We start from the raw sequence: 19,704 nt of genomic DNA, 5'->3' as shown, positions 1-19,704 counted from the left end.
TTTAAGGCATGTATACCTGCAAGAAAATAGTATTTACTGCGCCACAATTATGAAATGTCTACATCAAAACAGGCACAAAGCTTATCTAGTGCATTTCCTCAATGCACAAGACAATCCCAGCAAATGTCTACAAAGTGTAAGTATTTTAACAAATACTTAATCATACAACAGCTTCGAGTATCTTCCCATTGTGCTCCCATATGACTGGAAAATGGAATTGTAATGACAGAAATTCTTAGCTTCCACTTCCCCAAACCTAAGCTAAAAATCAGAGAAATTGGCTATTAACAAGTTTCAACTTAAAAAATCTCATAGATTTTTTTAATTTTCTGTATTACAGAAGTGAAACAAAACATGTACCATTTTCATTAATTGAAGAAAAACCCTGGTAAAATTGCATCTAAAATGTGTACTTTAGTTTATGCCTGTTACAGTGCACAAAAAAATGTAATTTAAAAATTCAGAGAGAAGCAGCAATTCCCCTTCTATATTTATCTTCAGTAGCAAGACTCCCTTTTTTATTTAATGAAAATCAGAAAGCACGTAGTCTTCTTTTGAGATACAAAGGTCTTTCGCTCTAAAGACTTGAGCCATGCTTAGCTTAGACAGCTTTTTCTCCTCTGAAAAGAGGCTGCCTGTCTTTCTCGCTTCCCCTCATCCTTCTCACACTGTCTCTGGCACTGACCCAAACTGGCAGGACACTAACCAAGACGAAGCCAGAGAATGTAGATGATGCTTCCCGCTAGGTTCAGAGAGTTTAAGCAGCCCACGAAGGGCCGGTAAGTTGTGCACCAGTGCGAGTCCTTTTGACAAAGGCAAACTTGGCTAAACTCAGGTCTGTTGAGCCCTTGAAATCTAGGCAGATTAAATAAACTCCCTGTTAGGCAGTGCATTTTCTTACAGTTAGTTACATATACAATGCTAATAAATTAATGGCTCCGACAACGTAGCAAATTTGAAGCTCACTGTAACAGGCTTTTTGCCAGAGCAAACCTTTTCCTTCACTTTAACAATGAACTAGGGGCACCCTCCTCTTATCTGCTGCCTGCTGTATAAAAAAAAGGTAGCACTGAAAGCCATTGTATGTAAAGACTTCCATAAAGAGTAAACCAGTGGTAAACATACAGCGCTAGCTCTTACGCCAATCAATGATCTGTGAAAGATTTACACTGCCATCTAAAAGCATGGCACACCAACAAAGCCAGCATCGGGAGAGAGAGAAATTACAAAACCAGCCCCACTCTGCATTGGAAATTGGCCAAAAATAACCTACCAACCTACCCTAAGCATTGTGATTAAAAAGTTCCTATGAAGAGCTTCCTATAAAGATTTAACCTAAATCATTTAGATGCATGCCTGTAAAGTAAATAGCTAACGCTTATCACTTTTAAGCTACTAGCTTTTGGAAGGCATTCAGCATGATGAAGAAATAAATAGAACACAAATAACCTGCTTTTCAGAACACTGATATAAAGTAAGATATAGATAAAAGATAAAAAGACCAGACTGCAGTACAGAACTGATTAGGAATCAGCGCTACACAAAGATTTGGGCTTGTTTACATACTGTTTTGAAGTACTATTAATGTAAGAAGGGTGTGTGCGTTTGTTTCAGTCGCTTTATATTTTTTTTAAATAAAACAGCAAGTTTCTACTCCTTTAGGATAAAAGGGCAAAGAGGGAAGCTGGCATTTAGGCATCCAGTTACTACTGAAGGTATCAGTAGAACTGAAATTACTTCACTGCTCCTTCAGAACTCCTTACTTCTGTAACTTAACCGAGGAAAGGGAACAGACAACAGAACTGTGGAAATGAAGTCTTGCTAGCAGTTATCTAGGAGATCACAAACTGCACTATCCAGAATCTGAAGTCACTAAGACAACACAGTGAATTTAATATTGCTATAAATGATAGGTTAATTTGAGATACAATCTTTCTTGTAATTAAAACTTGGGAGAGTAACCAGAATAGAAAAATATAGATTAAAAAAATATATATAATAACAATCCATCAGCAACAGACAGGCATTTTAAGACAGGTGGCTTAGCAAGTGCAAAAAAACCCCCACAAACCGGCACAGACTACGTAGTACATTTTGTAATCACTGCAAAAAGCAATTACACACTTCAAGATTTAGACAAAAACCTATCAGCAGTGCCTTAAACATTCTTGACTATGGAATTCAACCCCTGATCATTAGGTCAATTATTACAGATGGTATTTCAAAAAACAAAACCAAACAGAATTACTCTAGAACCCAAGAACTTCTGCTGAGCCATTTGGCTGTATGAAGCACAGTGGTACAGAAAACCTAGCTAAGAGTTCCTTGAGATTAACATTCTAATGGTCTAAATGGTACATATGTGTGTATCATTTAGAGGTGTTGATATTCCAGCACTTTGATACACTAAAATTACAAGTTACCGTAACAGCACACCAGCCCACAGTAACATATTCTGGGCTTGTGTTTTTTCCTTATACACCTTTTCAATTAAACAAATTTATATCTTGTTGGGAAGATGTAAATCCCCAAGACAGAAGAGTCAAAACCCCACTGAAAGCTAATGAAGCACGGCCATTATGAAAACCAGACTTTTGGGTTTAGAGAACAAAAGGAGAGAGTTCCACAAACGAGCCGATATTTGCAAATCACAGCTTCGGTTAGCATAATGACAAAAGGCTATTACAAGGCGGCAGCAATGCTTTCACCAGTACATCTCAATTTTGCATTCTCTCCCTCCAGTCTTACAGTCGTTATCTTGTTTCTTGGAAGAGGAAGACAGTAGATCAATTAGATTTTATGTTTAGAAAAGGAAGAAAAGAGAGATGAACCAAAACCTGAAGCTGTGTATAGTCAAGAGATGCAAATATTATTTCTCAAATAAGTATTTTTATGTGCAACCAAATGTTTTGCTATAATTCAAATTTCAGAGCTAAGGAAAATCTTACAGGAAGCAGAAAAATACATCTGTAGAGCAAATAATACATACAAAAAACCCCAGCCTACTGACTGTGGCAAGAAGCCCCTTATTAGATGACCATCAATCTTGTTACCCGAGAGAACTGCAGGCACATACCTGTCAAATGATCCAAGTAGTACTGGTAGAGTTTGCACTGAATAGGTGTCATTCGAACTTCTAGAACATACTCGTATTTTGGTGGGAGGAACTTTGTTAAAGCTGTGTAATCCTTCCTCTGTAATTTTACAAACAGTACTTCAGTCACATGAACATGAAAACAACTACTGAGAGCTTAAGAACTTCTGGCATCTTAAAGGAGGAAGCACCACGCATAAATTACAAAGATTCAGATACTTTCCAACCACAAAGGGGGAAAAAATAGCCCACTAAATACAATCCAACTACAGGCACTGTCTGCAGAAGCTGATGTACCTAGTAAATGCGGTTGTCTGGCCAAAACTCTATGACCTGTTAACCCCATGTCCCAGTTCCAAGTCCTTGCAAAGTCAACTGCAACTTCAGTAGCTGCTCTGGTAAATACTTCTGCGGTTTTTTAAAAAATATTAAACCATTTTTTTGTGAAAGTGTGGGTAAGTCAAGCAACTGCTATCAGTGTTTGTATCGCACACGAACTCACTCAGGTTAACTTTTCTGGTTTAGAGTACAGAGTACATGGTTTCTGAACACTTGCTTGGGGCAATGCAAAATTCTGTTTTCATTTTTTTGACTCTGAATGCTAGTCTGCTTTTCTCCACCTACTCCTTCGTTCAAACGCTGAACGGTTTATTGACTCTGACCGAGAGACCTTTGCACGTTTAGGAGTTAAGTGACCTTCATCAGAGCTAACCTGCCTGTGCTATGCTGCACAAACTCCTTAGCTGCGGGATAACCTCAGCCAGTCGCTGCAACAGAGGAGCCTGCAGGCAGCTCCCACTTGATACCGACGATTACACCACCTGCATGGCCTTGCTGTTATCTAGAAGTGCAAGAAGCTCTCATGAGAACATCCTTTAGGAACAGAGTTGTTTTCTTCTAAAGAAACTATGTAGTAGCTCGAATGAGCAAAAGAAAGAGCTGCTCCCTACGGACAGGATCTGATCTGCACAGAGTGCTGTGAGAAATTCCATCTGGGCTTTGTCAGGGTGGCCAGCACCTGAAGGCACGTAAGATGTACTTGCAATTTACATTCCTCTTCTCGTTCTGTCTTTTGGTTTGCATTCTTGTACTGCTGTATAGATGCACAGAATTAAGTATGCTATCCTCTCACTACAGGTCCTTTTCCAGCTTCATACACCGCCATAAACCTCTTTATTTCGCTGCTTGTGGGACTATCCCACTATGACCATTTCGGACATCTCGAGCCCACTTGGACTATTTAATCAACTACCAACAACTGCGCAGCCAGGAGGTGGCACTCAGTGCCTACAGTGTCACACCTTCCATCAGGCTGCCTGTGCCTGGGTTTATAAAGCAGAAGAGCAGTAGCATCATGCTGATAGTACACAAGTGCAATACCACAGCAGGTTAACTGGAGAGCAAGGAATCCAGCTCTCATTCCAGAAAGCTAGGGAGTTTTCATTTGGTTTTACATCCAAGGTCTTTAAGGTAACAAGTGCTTCACCCTTCTGAATTAATCTTGCTTCTCTCCTCTTCCCCATTGTTCTGATTCTCACAAATCAGAAAAAACAGGAATTCAGAAAGAACCAAGTGACAAACTACAGATCATCAACAACTTTCTGGGTGGCTTTTAAGGCAACTGAGGTTTTAAATGTGTATTCTTTGAACGTGTATATGGAATTAAAAGAGTATTTCAAAGCAGCTGCTGTCCTACTCTACCATGTAGTTTTCTAGTCTCCTAGCAGGAAAACAGCTGGATTCTCTAATACACACATATGTCCTGCTTAGCATACACTGACATTTGGGTAAAAGCTATGAAACTTTTCTGAGTTTTTCCAGTCACAACAAATAACATAAAGGTCTAGAAATTAGTGGAAATATTTAAGCAATAGCTGCATTCGATGGAGCTTTCAAACAGCAAGATAACAGGCCTTTGAATGCTTTTATCAGAATGAGGTGAAACAACTCCTCCCCCCGCCCCGCAGCTAATCCAAGTCATTAGTTATAGTAAAGCCGCTCTTACCTGAACACATCCAGCTAACATCTCATAGAGAATATGTGCACGCTTCTTCATTACTCTGACATCTACCAGAGTAGAGTCTGCACACTGACCGTTCTGAATTGGATTTATAAATCTATTTCGGAATTCCTTGATTGAACCGAGCAAATTCTCCTTAATAAAGTTAACCATGCAGTGATCTAAGACAAAAAGATCAGACTTGAGTAGTTCAAAATGGAAAGTACAGTACTGGGATTAATTCTAACAGAAAATAAATGCATCTTATTTAAGAACTTTCTGCTGAGAAAAAAAAACCCAAACCACCTCAAAATCTTCCAGAAAGGGCATCTTAAATTGACACATACTTCAGGCACAGAGGTAACTTCTAAATTTAATGTCTGATTTTAAACTACCTCGTCATGTTTATTACACAAAGGTTGAAAGCTGCTGTACACCAAAGCAATATTACAAAAGAATTGTATTTCCAAGTATGACTTTAAATAGATTGAAAAGCATATTAATCAACAGGAAAAAAACCTATTACAGCATATTCACAAACTGGAGCTACTGTTAGAAGCTAGTTTAGAATCAAATTCCCAAGACAGTAACATAAATCACTGTTTAGTGAGTTCACTAAGAACACTGCTCTACAATGCTTTAAAAAAATTTAAATTGATGCTGCTGTAAGACCCGGTCCACCCATTTCCCCTCTGAACATTCCCTCCCTTCCCCTTTTGACATGCTGAGACTCATCTCATCCTTTGATTAGCCAGATCAAGGAACTAAACTGCCAGAAAGCTATTCACTCCTGCATTGCTGGTTTTCTGATACTCCTCATACAGGCTCCCTGAGGAATCAGATATATGTATGGCCACATCAAGGGAAAGATGGAGGAGAGGCCACCTTCCCAACAGCTTCATTTTAATTTGGCTTAAACCATCATGGAGCCACATCTTGACACAATGACTTAAAATGCAAAATACAAAACCAGATCGTTAGGGTTTTTTTAGACAGAGAAATGTAACAAACAGCTTCACTGTATCAAATTATTTTCTTCTAATCAAGCTAAATCCATCTATATATTGCTGAAAGGCAAAAGTATATTTAAGGAAATAAACACTTAAACCAGACAAGTACTCACATTCTATAAGATTATTTTGCAGTGGTGTTCCTGTAAGGATTATTCTTCTCCTAGATCGAATAGAATTCATTGCCTTAGAAACAGCAGATGCTTCGTTTTTTAGTATGTGCCCTTCATCACAAACAACAAAGTCAGGGCCTAGAAAGAAATAACATTAGATCTCTTCCATCTTTTACAACCACAAAGAATCTGGCAGCCTAAAGAATGAAAATTTGTTCTGTTAGTTTTATGAAGTGGGGTTTTTTAACTTTTGTGTGTGTGTTTTGTGGTGGGTTTTTTTTAGCTCAGTTAAGGTTCTCATTCAACATTTGCACAAGCATTCACAGTAGCCATTCTGGTAAACTACAGGCTGCTGCTTGTAAAGTCTTCATGGGAAGGATTATTTTTATATATATATATATATATATATATATATATATATTTTCATATTCTTATAAAAATTATCTATCCATGCAGCTAGTGTGTGCATGTCTCCATTTCCATTCACCCTGTAAAAAACTCATAAAACTGTGCCTTAAATCCAGCTCAGGCTGCCATCTACTGGTGTTCGCTCAATTCTAAAGAAAACCAAAAATCAGATAACCAGTAATTTTTCATTAAGGCAAGAAGTCAGTATCAATAGGGGTAAACAGTGCAATCAGTCTTACCTAAGATAAGACACAAACAAATCTGATCTGAATTACAGACAAGTGAATACCAGCTTGCAGCTGAAAAGTCACCATAGAAATCTCCTCAGCTTCCTTCCGGAAGATAAACCCAAAGATTACAGACTGTTATTTTAGGTGAGTTGCACAAGGAATGTCAAAAACACAGCGCAATACATTTCCACAAAAGCAAACTCTTCTGTATTTTTAAGTGTTACAATTTGGGGTTTAAGATAAATAATAGCAAACTCGGCAGAACAGACTTACACATCCTAATGCTTTTCAGATTTAGGGCAATTTCTGGTACCTTCTTCCTTGAAAGGAGAAGTGTAAGATATTCTAGGATCCAACTAGTAACTCTGAATGAATGCTTTACCAGATCTAAACTCTATCTCAATTCTAGTACTATAAACCATGAACGAAGTCAGCTGAAGTCAAGTTTATGTACCTTTGAAAAACACTATACAAAGCCACCAGCTGGGTTCATCCATTCAGCTCTAAAAAGGCTGATACTTGAGGTGTCAAAGGAATATTTATCAGCATGGACAATCTCACCTTTTATAACTTAGAACAGTTTTCCTCAGACTAACTTTAAACTGCCTTGTAAAGAAGAAAGTTCACTCTAGGACAATGATCAACAGAGTATCAATTACACCTCTGACCACTTGCATGACCTAATGCCAGTGCTGGTCATCTTCATCGTGCCATGCTAAGTGTCAAAGTGATATGAATCTTATATGCTAACAGAAAAGGAATCAAGAATTCTCCCAAGCAGAAAACCAATGTCTTTAACCAAGTCTAGAAGACAATTATTCAAGTCCACATATGAATTCTAAACACACTCAGACTTATCCAAGCCTATGTATTTCTGAGTTTTCACACCTGCCAAAGAAACATTTCCCCACAGTATGTCACAGTTTTTGTACCTTCCCTAGTTTTGACAGCATGCAGAACACTGAGCGGCTATACACAAAGCCTTCCTTTAATTTTAGGTAAACACCTCTTAATAGTGACAGAGCCTTCTCTACTCCTTGTCCTAGTATCTCCTGAAGAGCAAGGATCTCACAAGTTCACCCAGCGCGCAGTACTACTGAGATGGTTTAGAGCAGTTTTCTAGAACTGCAGCACTGGCAAGGATTTGCAACATCTCCCCACCAGATGTGACAGTTTGCACATTAATACATCATTCTCAGAAATAGATTTGGTCTAGTACATTATGTTTACAACTGGAATCAAAGTACATTAGAGAAGGACAATGAAGTCTTAATAATAGACAGCAATCGAAATTGTGCAGATACCCCAGAAATCAGTTTCAGTAAAGACTGTGATTCATTAACATGAACTGGTTAGTTAAAAAAAAACAAACCAAAAATCCACCTGAAAAGCTGTTGTTTAGAGTAAGCGAATGATAGTAAAATATGAATAAACTACCTTTGTAAAATTATTCATGGTTTGTTTGGCAGGCATGTAGCATTGGTATCTTGAACTAACATCTTGGCTACAATTCAGTGGCAGGGATTTTCATAAATTTTTGTGTTTTTTCCTTGTTCTTAAAAAACATAAATGCAATTCATTATGGACAGAACATTTATCATATTCGAAAGGAATGTAAAGCTTAAAGGGACCTCAAGGGATCATTTAGTCTACTTCACCTGAGATCAGAGTTATGAGAAAGGGACCTATCCTCCTGGACAGAAATAGGAAACTCCATGACCTCTCTCTCTTGCTAAAACACAGTGCAATACCTAATTTAAAAGATCTCTGCTGCAAATCAGAGTAAGTTCTGCCCTTTCCTTTCTCCAACTGATGTAAAAACCAACTGATAACAGTCCTTTCAGTAACCAGCCCTTACATGGTGGAAAATGTCAGCTTAGTTGTCTGACTTCTAGGCTGAAAAACTTCAGTCTTTCAATCTGTCCTCAAAGATCACAGTCTTCATCTTCTTATCCTTCTTACTGTACTTACACTTGTTAATATATTGATATACATTAAAAATACTCAGTGATAGATAGATAGATATACACACGGTTCTCCTCCTCCTCTGAAGTCTACAAGAACTTGTCTGCTTTGTACAACTGCCAATTAAAGAGTAGTTTCCAAGTTAAACAGTAATGGAATTTTTATTAGTAGCAGCAAGCAAAAAAAAAAATAGTTATTAAAATGCTGCGAGCAAAGCACAACAGCTATCAATAAACCCAACAGCATTTCATCAGCTGCACAAGGCATTATGGGAAACCATTTGTTGCTCTGCATGCATATATAATCCTGCTATTATTTCACATAGCAGAGCTAGTTAATTAATGAAATCACTCCTCCACCCATAAACTTTGGCTAAACCTTCCCTCTCTGGTCCCCTCTTCCGTAGAGTATACAGTGCAATACAAGCTTCTACTATAGAATACATCTACCCTAGCAGTATTCATTTTAACCAGACACATATCATTAAATTATCGCTCAAATACCGAATTTGCAACTTTTTAAATTAAAAATGCTCCCAGAGGAACCGGGTTTCCTATTTACAGTCACAGCAGTAAGCCAGCCTACAGCTTCATAACTCTTACTGTCAGCCTGTTATACTGCCAGTGCTGTGATTCACTAAGATAGCAAGAAACAAACGATGGTCGCTGCAAAATACTTCTCATCAATTTAGCAAATCCAAATGTCTCCAAAAACTAATGGGTAACAACAGATGAACATGTCTGTCTTTTTGTAATTAGTTAAAATAAGGAAAGATGGGAAGCAACACGAAAATAATTACAGAGTTATCTCAAGGTTAGTTTTCCTAATGGTCTGATACCATCCTACCAACCAACTAGTCCAAGAAGAGAGTAGAAGAGAGTAACAGGTTCACAGGGAATTATCCAATTCAACGTTCAATGTGCTGCAGTTTCTGAACCTGATTAAATCTACAAAAGTCAATAACCTAATGACAAACACTGCTCTATCCTGAGTCCTAAGCTGTCTGAAGAGGTCTGGAAGTATAGCAGAACCACACCTCTAAGGAGGATGTAAAAACCAAGAGGTTGACAAGAGATGGGACAGGGAAGGTTACACACATCACTGTCTCCTCCATAAAATCACGTGCTCAACAGGCCACCTCACTCCACAGCCCAGTATTTCTGAAGTTACATAAAAAACAATCCACAAAGAAAGGGACAATACTACTAAAAAGACATGTGGTAACAACCCCTATGTTTAGCTTCCCTTACACTTTTCACAAGGAATAATCACCATAAAAATCCATCACTGTAAAAGCGTATAACATTTTATTTCATCGTTGCACCAGAACATGACCTGCTGAATACAAAGCTACTCCCCTGTCACTGCTACTTCAAGACAGCAGTTCACACCTTTTCTTCTCTAGTTTTAACTTACTCAGCAATTTTCTCAACAACTGCAACATCCTGAGCAAACCAGGTACAAAATAAGACGGACAGCAGTGTTCTCCCCACCCCGCTCTTTAATTTTTTTTTATTATTTTTAGTAACTGCCACATTAATAGAAGGAGTCAGAAAACCCACTGGCAAGAAGCGTGTTTTCTTAATTGCTTAAATAATGTATGCAGGTTCAACATGATCACAAAAATAGTTTATCAGCTACTGTACTGACTACTGTACAGCTACTGACTCCACAGCAATTATACGATTTAGTCAAACTGGCAGAAAAATTAATGTTTTAGCTGCTCAGACAGGCTTTCTGCAGAGCTGGAGATGCCAATTCCAACTGGACAATGCCAACAACCACAAAGTTATTTTTCCCATTAGAAGAATCCCTTTTGTCTAACAGAACAAAATCCACAGCCCTATTATTTGAGACTTCACAAAATCAAGCTCACCAAGTACAATTACAAACCAGACCAATGCTGCATTTCAATCAGATTAAAAAAAGAAGAAAAAACCAAAGAAAAGCGTATCAGCCACACACTTGTCAAGAAACCTGAAGCCCAGCCAAGTAAATAAAACCCAAGAAAACCTATCTCCAGAATCAAAGAAGCCATTTACCCTACCTACTGTATCAGCATTCCTAATTTAAAGAGAAATACCAAGTTACAGCAAAGGTGCCTTCTAAAAACAGTTTTTGAGGTTTACTGCACGCTGTAAAAACATAACTTGTTTTCAGAGATCAATTGCCAATTCAGAATTTGTAGGAAAATTTTGCTATTTTGGTGAAACTTGCTAATCCTAGTATTTTTAGTTCTTTTTAGTGACCACCTGACAGACTGGTTTTATCAGCTTGGAATATTTTCAAGTGCTTTCTTTTCACGTTCACTCAGTTCAGCTGCCCTTAAACCAGACATCCGTTTCTTTAAGACTGAAAAATTAATCAAGTGTTTTATCTGCAATCGATTCAATTAGCACTTAATTAACACTTGTTCATTCACACTTCTAAAGTACATTCTCAACTGTTTTCCATGCGTAGTTGCTTCCTCAACAATACATTTCTATCAAGGATAAAGCAGCTTGTGGCTGCAACAAATCAGCAGATTAAAATAATGTTAGGTTCCAGAGTCACTTCAAATCACCTCGCAAAGAAAGCAATGCTAGCTGTCATTTCTGTCTTTGATCTAATAGAAAAGACTGTTACAGAAGTCTGTTTACAAAAGCAGATGGGGTAGTTTCTGAAGAACCATTCCTGTATCTCAACAAAAGCCAACAAAGAAAATGTGATAAATCTTACCAACGTTATTGTTTAAAATCATTTGCCCAACAGATTTCCATTTGCAAGATTACTCAGCTCATATACATAAACTAGGAAGTACAATATATATAATGCATACCTTAATTTTCACTTACCTGGATCAACTAAAGCTTTATTAAATATTTCTTTAAGTTTTCGGCTCTTCACGTTCCTGCCTTGTGCAAGGTTACGATACATCTCATAGCCTATTATCATCACACCTCCTTCATCTTGCCAACGCTGGAGCATATAGCCTCTCTCTTGAGGGCGTTTCACAGTTGCTAGTTCACAAACCTTTCAAAGGGGGAAAAATATGCTTGAACTTCTCTTAAAATACTGAAGTACTGGGGTAACTTTCAAATGCCTAAGGCTTATTAATGCAAGTAGATTTTTCACAGACTTAAAGTACATTCCTTAGCCTGTATTTTGAGTGGTGGAGCTTCCTAATTATGTAAACCGTTCAGTTATTTTGTTTTCAAATACTTGTTTAAGTCTTATACCTCCAGTTTTTTGTCATCTTCTAAATCTTCTTGCCATTTTTCAAACTCATTCAACCAGTTCAAGGCAGTGTTTAGTGGGCACACTACCAGAGCTGTCCGAAAATCCAGCTTGTCACACAGCAAGACCGTGTGAAGAAAGCTTACTACCTGTGAGAGAAAAAACAGACAAAATGCCAAATAAAACACTGAGTATTAAACGCTAGCAAAGAAACAGACAAGTATATATTCACAGATAGAACTTACCAACAACAGTCTTGTTTCAACATTTTCTTTGTTAAATAACTTGCTGCTTAAAATTTAATACACATGCATTTTGAAGTCATACACTTACTACTCTGCATTATATGGCTGCGTACATCCTTCACATACCAAGATACATGCAGTTTTGAGTTGTATCAGATTGCTGAACGATTGTGTAAATAAGGAACCCTCCCTATACATTTCACCAATCATCTTCATAAACTAGAAATTTCTACTAGGTCATTTTAAAGTTTTCTCCCAATACCTGTCCCACACATTAAATAACTTCACCTCTTTGGACCATAAATATATCAGGTTTCTTGAAAGTGAACTTCAGCCTTAAATCAACGTTTCCCACATTTTTTCAACATATTGGTAAACTTCCTCCAAAGAGCTCCGAAGCAGGTTATTGAATCACTTTCCAAGTATTCACCCTGCAGCCAGACTGGCTCTATGATGCAAATGATAACACCTCCTTCAGGCCTGGGAAAAAAACTTGAAATATTCCGATGCCCTCAGTATTTCTGCTGGGCTGCCTGGTTTTGAGCAGCAGCAAATAAAGGCAGGGCTAGAGGTAACCTGTAAACACCTGGGAGCAGAAGGATCAGTGGTCCCATGGCAGCTCCAGCTCTCACACCAGACTTCTATTGGTGAAGACTGCACTCATCCACATACTGTACAACATCCAGAAAGCTCTTTCCGGAGCAAATCTTGGTATCTGGCAACTCTGATTTAATACACTGATCAAAGTAATTTCAAACTGTGTGATTATTCTCAGAAAATGGAAAAACATGCTTGGGCCACAGACTGCTTTTAGATGTTGCGATACGAAAGGAATTACTAGTGGTTATGCGATCAAGACAAAAGCATCTCATGTTCAGATGCAAAAACTACCCCTGAAGAGTAACCACGGAAGTCCTATGTCCTGGACAGCCAGCAACTCCCTAATTGCCTTATTTCCCCGATCCTTCACTGACATTCTTCTCTGCAGTTTGCAAAGTCTGCTAAAACCTATTGCTGATTTAGCTCTTTTAAGAGCTAAACAACAAACGGCATTAGAGAGTACAGTAGGACTGGCAAATGACCACAAGGGAAAAACCAACTACCTAAGCTACAAACACTGGCCATAAAAATACCTGACACATATTTGTAACTGTGGCTCTGAGACTATCAAGGCGTTACAGGCAAATCCAATGTCATGAACACATCTGGATCACATACAAAAATACCATCTGCTGTAAAATATTTCATCAAACTGAAGTATACAAAGTGTAAGCGTACAAAGTCCCCTAGACTGCATTGCTACACTAAAGCACAACAGCTCTGCCAAACACTGCAAACCTCCAGTAAAAGGTGTAATTAACCTGAAGAACCATAAGCACGTACAAATACACTCTTCAAAGGTGATTTTCCAAGTATGTATGAAAGCTCTCCTCTACAGTATTGCAGATTTTCAAAATACTGTGCCTGTCACCCCAACTTCCATAAACAAAGCAAAGCTATATATACTGCAGCTGGAGTTCTTAAACACTGCCCACGTGCTGTGCACCACAAACAGCCAAGGCTGCAGCTTGTTTTACCTAAACAGTACATACAGTGCATGACCACAGTGCCTCTGATCATTGAGAACATTGTGTTACTCAAAAAAAACCCCACAACCAACAAAACCCCACCAAAATCAGAAAGCCACAAACCCCAAGCTTCTCTTGAGCCTGTTCTTTGCAGAGGAATCTAGGGGATCTAAAGAACCTGAAGACGTTACACCAGCCTAAGCACTCCAGAACTATATCCTGCAATTTGCAGGTCAAGAAAGATGATCCTCAGGATCAGAAAGTCCAAAATAAAATTTATCTAAATTAAGTCAGAGGAGAACAGGATTAGGTCTTTGTCACGTAACTTCACTTTTTGAAAAACCCTGGGTAGCAATGGTTTACAGGGAAGATGCAAGAATACTGAAGCCATCTGACCCAGCAGGGCACACCTAAAGCTAGCAGAGTAGCATTCACCTCCTGCTAGAGTCCCTCTGAAGATTTTCTCTTGAAGCACATTTCAAATCTCCAAAAATATTAATGAAAGCCTTCAAGACAAGTCAAATCTGCTATCTTACAGCATCCAGGTGCACAACCTATGCCAAACACCAACTAAGACGGCAGATGTGAGCACTACTGAGAGTAAAAACTACTGAGACAGCCCATTCCAAACGTAAGTGTCAATACTCACAGCTTGTCAGCAGGATCTTACAGCATTTTGTTTGTGAAGTGCCTGACAAGGTCATAAAGCTACCTGTTGCCACCTGCAGAGCGTGAATTCAGCTATGGCACAACAATCTTAAGACATCTTTCATACAGTTTGGAATTCCCGTACACTGATATACTGACCTCTCTACGCATGGACATATCTTGAGCCCTCGGGTCAGGCAATAGGGCTCCCCAGTCCCATGGGGAAGCTTCTACCACAACTGACCAAGATGGAAGAGGATGGTGAAATGGCATTTCCTCACAGATGTTTTGAGGATCCCATCCTCACTGTAGGAAGAAAATAACCTCTTTGAGAACCACCATCACCACGCTAAAGAGACTGCCCTCCAGGAAGTAAGTGCATCCACATTTGGAGCATGGGAAGAAAGATTCAGAAGGAAGTGCTGAGCAAGTGCTGGCTGCTAACGCGATCTAGGCTGGCCGGTCACATGCTGGGAGCACCAGGCAGAGCTCCTGTTGAGTGAACCTGATGGCCAAGAACCGCTCCTGGCATAGGAAGGCCCTGACTGACCCCAAGTTGAAATTGGGTCTGATCAATTCCCATGCCTGCAGAAGCGGCAAGTTAGATTTCTCATGATTTTGCTCAAGTCAGAGATCAGAAAGGTTCACAGTAATTCATTTCACTGGCCAGCTGTCCTGAGATAAAGGTATGGGAGTATCTCCCTCCTCCAGAAATGAGGAAACGCAGCATCAGAGGCCAATGACAGGGAGAGCCAAGCAGCCCTGCTTTTCTGAGGTCCTTTTCAAGCATAGATAAGGTCATTACCCTTCTTTCTTCTTCAGAGTTCTCTTTTTTCTCTTCCCCAGAATCAGAAGGAAAGGTTCTTCTGTCAAATGTCTTCTGCTAAAGGAGTACTTGGGAACAGACTGGGCAGCAGAGCAGCAGGACAGGGAACTCACCCCAGCTCCTTGCTCACAGTATTTGTGGTGATGCTACGTCTGGCCAAATGCAAAACCTGAATTTATGATGATAGGTGCTTGGAAACAAGCAAATGCGAAAGGGATTCAACATTCCTGACTACCCTGAATGGTACTAGCATGAATACTGAGATGCAGGGAATTTAAGAAAATTGGTTTAGATCTTTTACCTCTTTTGAAGGTCAAGGGCATAAGCTTCTCCTGAGGCCTGCAATGATTATATGAGGCCCAAGAAAAAGAGCTTTTGAGAAGAACTTTTACAGCAACTGCTTGACTGATCAGTTTCAGAAGCAACATTTTAAGATGGGGACTGACCTTCATCTAAAGACTAACAGAAATGGTAACTTTTTCACTACGCAACTTTCAATATGGCAGAAAAGCCACCTGTATCAGACCGAGAAATATGGAAAATTTTTTTAAGAAATGCTACAATATCCTGGTTTAAAGATTTTTGCAAAGCAGTCTTCAGCAGTGCAAAGGAGAAGGAACATGCGCTGAAGTGACAATGAAGGCTCGAACCTGAAGATCTCAGGAAGCAAAGAACAGTAAAGCCAAAGAAAAGAAATAAAGAAGTGAAAAATGGGTTGAAAGTATGCCCTGTAGTTAACTGCCAAGGCAATGAAGGTTTCTGGTCTTAACTGCTTGTGATGCACAAAGACTCAAAAATATGAAAGTACATATGGACAATTACTGAAATAGAAAACAAATGCCCCCTGTCCCTCAACCTGGAAAAGTCTAAATTGTAACAAAACATTTTACATTAAAACGCAAACCATCTGACTTTAGACACTGGAAGTCTGGCACAACCAAAGCCAACCAAACAAAAAAGTCCCAGACCATAAATAAACCTCTGCTTTATCAATGCAACAAATTAACTGAAAAACCACTGAGTAAAATAAGGAACAACAAAGGAATAAGGAAGACAGTAAAACCCACAATCTGCTTCAGATTATTAAACTGTCTTACAAACATAGCTTCCTGAAGCCTGTATCCTACTAGCTCTTATTAGCTTGTTCGGAGTTGCAAGGGAGCTACACATCACTTACAACTAAATATAATCTTTTCACATGTATAACAATGATTACCTAATCTAATTTTAGATATTTTAAAAGCAGAGAAAGCACAGGTGTGTATCACAACTTTCACAGCTGTATACTATAAAACACAACTTCTTTCTCAAGACCTTGTTACAAAATGTTTATCTCCAGAAACGCTCATCGAGTCACTGCCTAGGAAACAGTAAGCTTCACTATGTTCTGAAAGTCATTAACTTTTGCTGGACCAACTTTTGAGAGTAAACTACAGATCAGAAAAAAAGACTTGTTTCTTACCTGTAACGTTTTCCCCAGACCCATACAGTGAGCAAGAATGCATCCAGAACCAGGAGATGTCTTTGTTTTTTTTACAGATTCACAACAGCAATCCCACATGAACTGAACACCTGAAGAAAATATTGAAAACTTTCTTATTAAATGTTCATTTTAGTAAAGTTCACAAGAGATAGGTGTGATCCCTGTAACATCATAGTAACTCTTAGAAAAGCAGTGCTCAGGGTAATTATTGATGCATTTCTGTCCAATGGGTTGTACAGGGGACCATCTTTTGTCTTGAACGTAATTATATTCACAGTTTTCACTGAAGATGTGGCATCTGGGTCAGAAAATATTACTGTGCAGACTGCAGATGATTGTGATCTTGGGGATAGGGAGAAAAGAGGAGACAGAACAAAAAGTGGCAAGGACCTCATGAAAAGACTAAAATGATTCTCAGTAAATCAGCAACATTATCTGATACAAACTCGAAAAAATTCTGCCAAGACAAATCAGATGTAAGTTCTATGCTTAAAGAGGAAAAAAGTCAAGTTAAGAACTGTGACAGCTGAAAAAGGAAAGGAAATGTATGCTACATTAATAAAATGCATTAACAGCATGAGGGTCTGCTGGGTGGTTTTTTTTGTTCTTTACAGTATTTACTGGGGAGTTGTGTTCTACTATGCTATACTCAGCACAGATGATGCTTCAACTTCACTGCTGTGCCTGGTTCAGGGCACCTCCCTTTAAGAGTTGAAGCAAGTCCCGAAGTTCCTTACTGAAATGGCTGTAGATTATGAACTTTGAGGAAATTTTAAAACAACAGAATGAGCTGTGAAGAAAATTACAATTGGTTATTCCCCTTTTTTCCTTCTCCACTAGAAACAGAATATAGAAAGAAGCTGGCTTGATGAGCAGTCATGTCAGGTATCAGGAAAAAAAAATTCTGTTAAGAAAGCCAGGAAAATACTGAGAGATTTTTAAAACTTCACTGAAAACTGCAAAAAGTGAATATACTAATTCCTCAATAGAACAGGTAAATATAAATTGATTCTGCCCTCAGTGTAGAGAACTGGGTGATTCTGAGGACCCTTCCAACTTTACATTTCTAAGGTTCTTTGCTTGTAAAACAACAGGTATGGCTGATCTCGTTTACTTTTGTTCAGACGTTCCAAACATAAAGCATTAAACCTGACATCCTGGCATTTGCCTGCCAAGGAGATTTTCTTAGGATTCTAATTCAGGTTGCATAAGGTGCTGCGTAAGTGGAGGGGGGAAAAAAAAATTAAATTCTCTTTCCTTACCATCTACTTGGTGTGGTTTCAGTCTGGTAACTATACTCCTGTGAACCTGCACCAATGGTTCTTTGGTTTCTTCATCTTCATCTAAAACCAGCTTAGTTGTAATAGGACATTTCAGAGGTGAAGCATCTTCTACCTCTATCACCTAGAAGTAGAAACAGGGCATCATAGGAATACTGCACATTTGAATAATACCAAGCATTTTACAGACACCAGCTTTAGTAAAATTGGAAGTCACCATTTATGGAGTAAAGAGAAACCTTAAATTGTTCACTATGCATCACAACTTACTTTGGGAGAGCGCTTTTCCCCAGTAAAGCAGCAGGCAACTGACACATACTTCTAAAGACCTCTGCAGTCTTGAACAAAACTTACCAACATTAATCTGCAGGAAACTACAGATAAAACTTGTGGCTTACAAGGTTACAGAGATTTAATTACTTACCAAATTAAACTAAGGGTAAATATGTAGTCTTAAACATCATCATCAGTTCAATTTCCTAGCATTTCACAAAGAAAACAGAACATACCTCTCTCAATTTCTCTCTTTCCCGTTCTCTTTCCGCTATACGTTTTCTTCTTTCTTCTTCCTCTTTCAGTGCATTTTGTGTTTCTGTTCTAAGCTTATCATCTTTAATAATTTTTCTTATTTTCTTCCTGCCTTTTCCAGGAGATTTTGAATCATCATTGTCCTCACCCTCAGAATTACTCTATTTCAAATTAAATAAATAAAGCATTAGGAAGAAAATTATGGCACAGACCATCAAATGCTTCATTTTTAGACAAGCTCCCAACAACTTTTATATATGCAGGTGGCGTTTAGCTTAATAAGAAAAGATACTTTTTCAAAACAAGTTAGCCAGCCTGATGAACTATAATGTATTCTGAGGTATTAAAGATAAGCCCAGCTGTGCAAAGACAGCACTAAAGGTACTGTTATAATTTTATAGTAGCTAATGACTATTAATAAAGAACTATTTTTCTGTTCTAGTAGTGCTAGATCAGATCAGCTATCACCTAGTCCACACAGGAAAAGAAGCCCTAATACTAGGAAAGCCTTAATCTACTATTTGTGTCATCTTCTACAACAGGAAATGGTTTTAGTTAAACATGGCCATTTTTCTCCATAACAGTGCTGTTTTATGAATTGTAGCATTGACTTAACATTGAGAAAAGTTTTAATTTTTTACTGTACTTTATACAGAGTTGTTTGAGATACCCAAATCCCTAAGCAGGTGGCAGAAGAGATAGGAACTCCTTTTCCTATTTATTAGTTCAAAACACAGTATAGTACCTTATTGTTGTTTTCACTTGAAGAATCCTCTTGAACCTTTATACGCCTTCGTTTCTTTTTCTGTTTGTAACTGCGCTGGTTTTCTTCCGCCTCAGCTTTCTTGGCAGATCTATGGAAAAACGCAGGCAGTATTACTGATTAACAATAATCATTCATTGCCTCACTGACAAACAGTAACAAAAGTACATGAATTACATTGCTAATTACCACAATATACTCAGAACATACTCTTTTTGTGCAACCAGGAGTTTACTTCTGAATTTCTTCCTCTCCCTCAACTCAGGGGACTCACACAGCAACAGTCTATTTCAGACAACCCTGAAGAATCTCAGAATTGTTTATTCTT

At 38.5% G+C, this 19,704-nt stretch overlaps 1 protein-coding gene across 4 annotated transcripts in view; it reads right to left on the bottom strand.

The window, feature by feature from the left end:
* The window catches only part of ATRX (ATRX chromatin remodeler), an 86,499-nt gene that overhangs the window by 24,623 nt on the left and 42,172 nt on the right, over window positions 1–19,704 (bottom strand). For all 4 annotated transcript variants that reach the window (XM_056360141.1, XM_056360142.1, XM_056360143.1 and 1 more), the window contains 9 exons: window positions 19,359–19,467; window positions 18,595–18,774; window positions 18,068–18,209; window positions 16,785–16,894; window positions 12,038–12,184; window positions 11,654–11,831; window positions 6,217–6,354; window positions 5,100–5,275; window positions 3,077–3,194 (listed from right to left, as the gene is read on the bottom strand). In XM_056360141.1, the coding sequence (XP_056216116.1) occupies window positions 3,077–3,194; window positions 5,100–5,275; window positions 6,217–6,354; window positions 11,654–11,831; window positions 12,038–12,184; window positions 16,785–16,894; window positions 18,068–18,209; window positions 18,595–18,774; window positions 19,359–19,467 (1,298 nt within the window). The remainder of the gene's footprint in view (window positions 1–3,076; window positions 3,195–5,099; window positions 5,276–6,216; window positions 6,355–11,653; window positions 11,832–12,037; window positions 12,185–16,784; window positions 16,895–18,067; window positions 18,210–18,594; window positions 18,775–19,358; window positions 19,468–19,704) is intronic.

This window comes from Falco biarmicus, chromosome 14 (assembly GCF_023638135.1).
Source record: "Falco biarmicus isolate bFalBia1 chromosome 14, bFalBia1.pri, whole genome shotgun sequence".
NCBI classification, from domain to species: domain Eukaryota; kingdom Metazoa; phylum Chordata; class Aves; order Falconiformes; family Falconidae; genus Falco; species Falco biarmicus.
The sequence above is the reverse complement of the archived record's forward strand: the minus strand, read 5'-3'. Positions and strand labels throughout refer to the sequence as shown.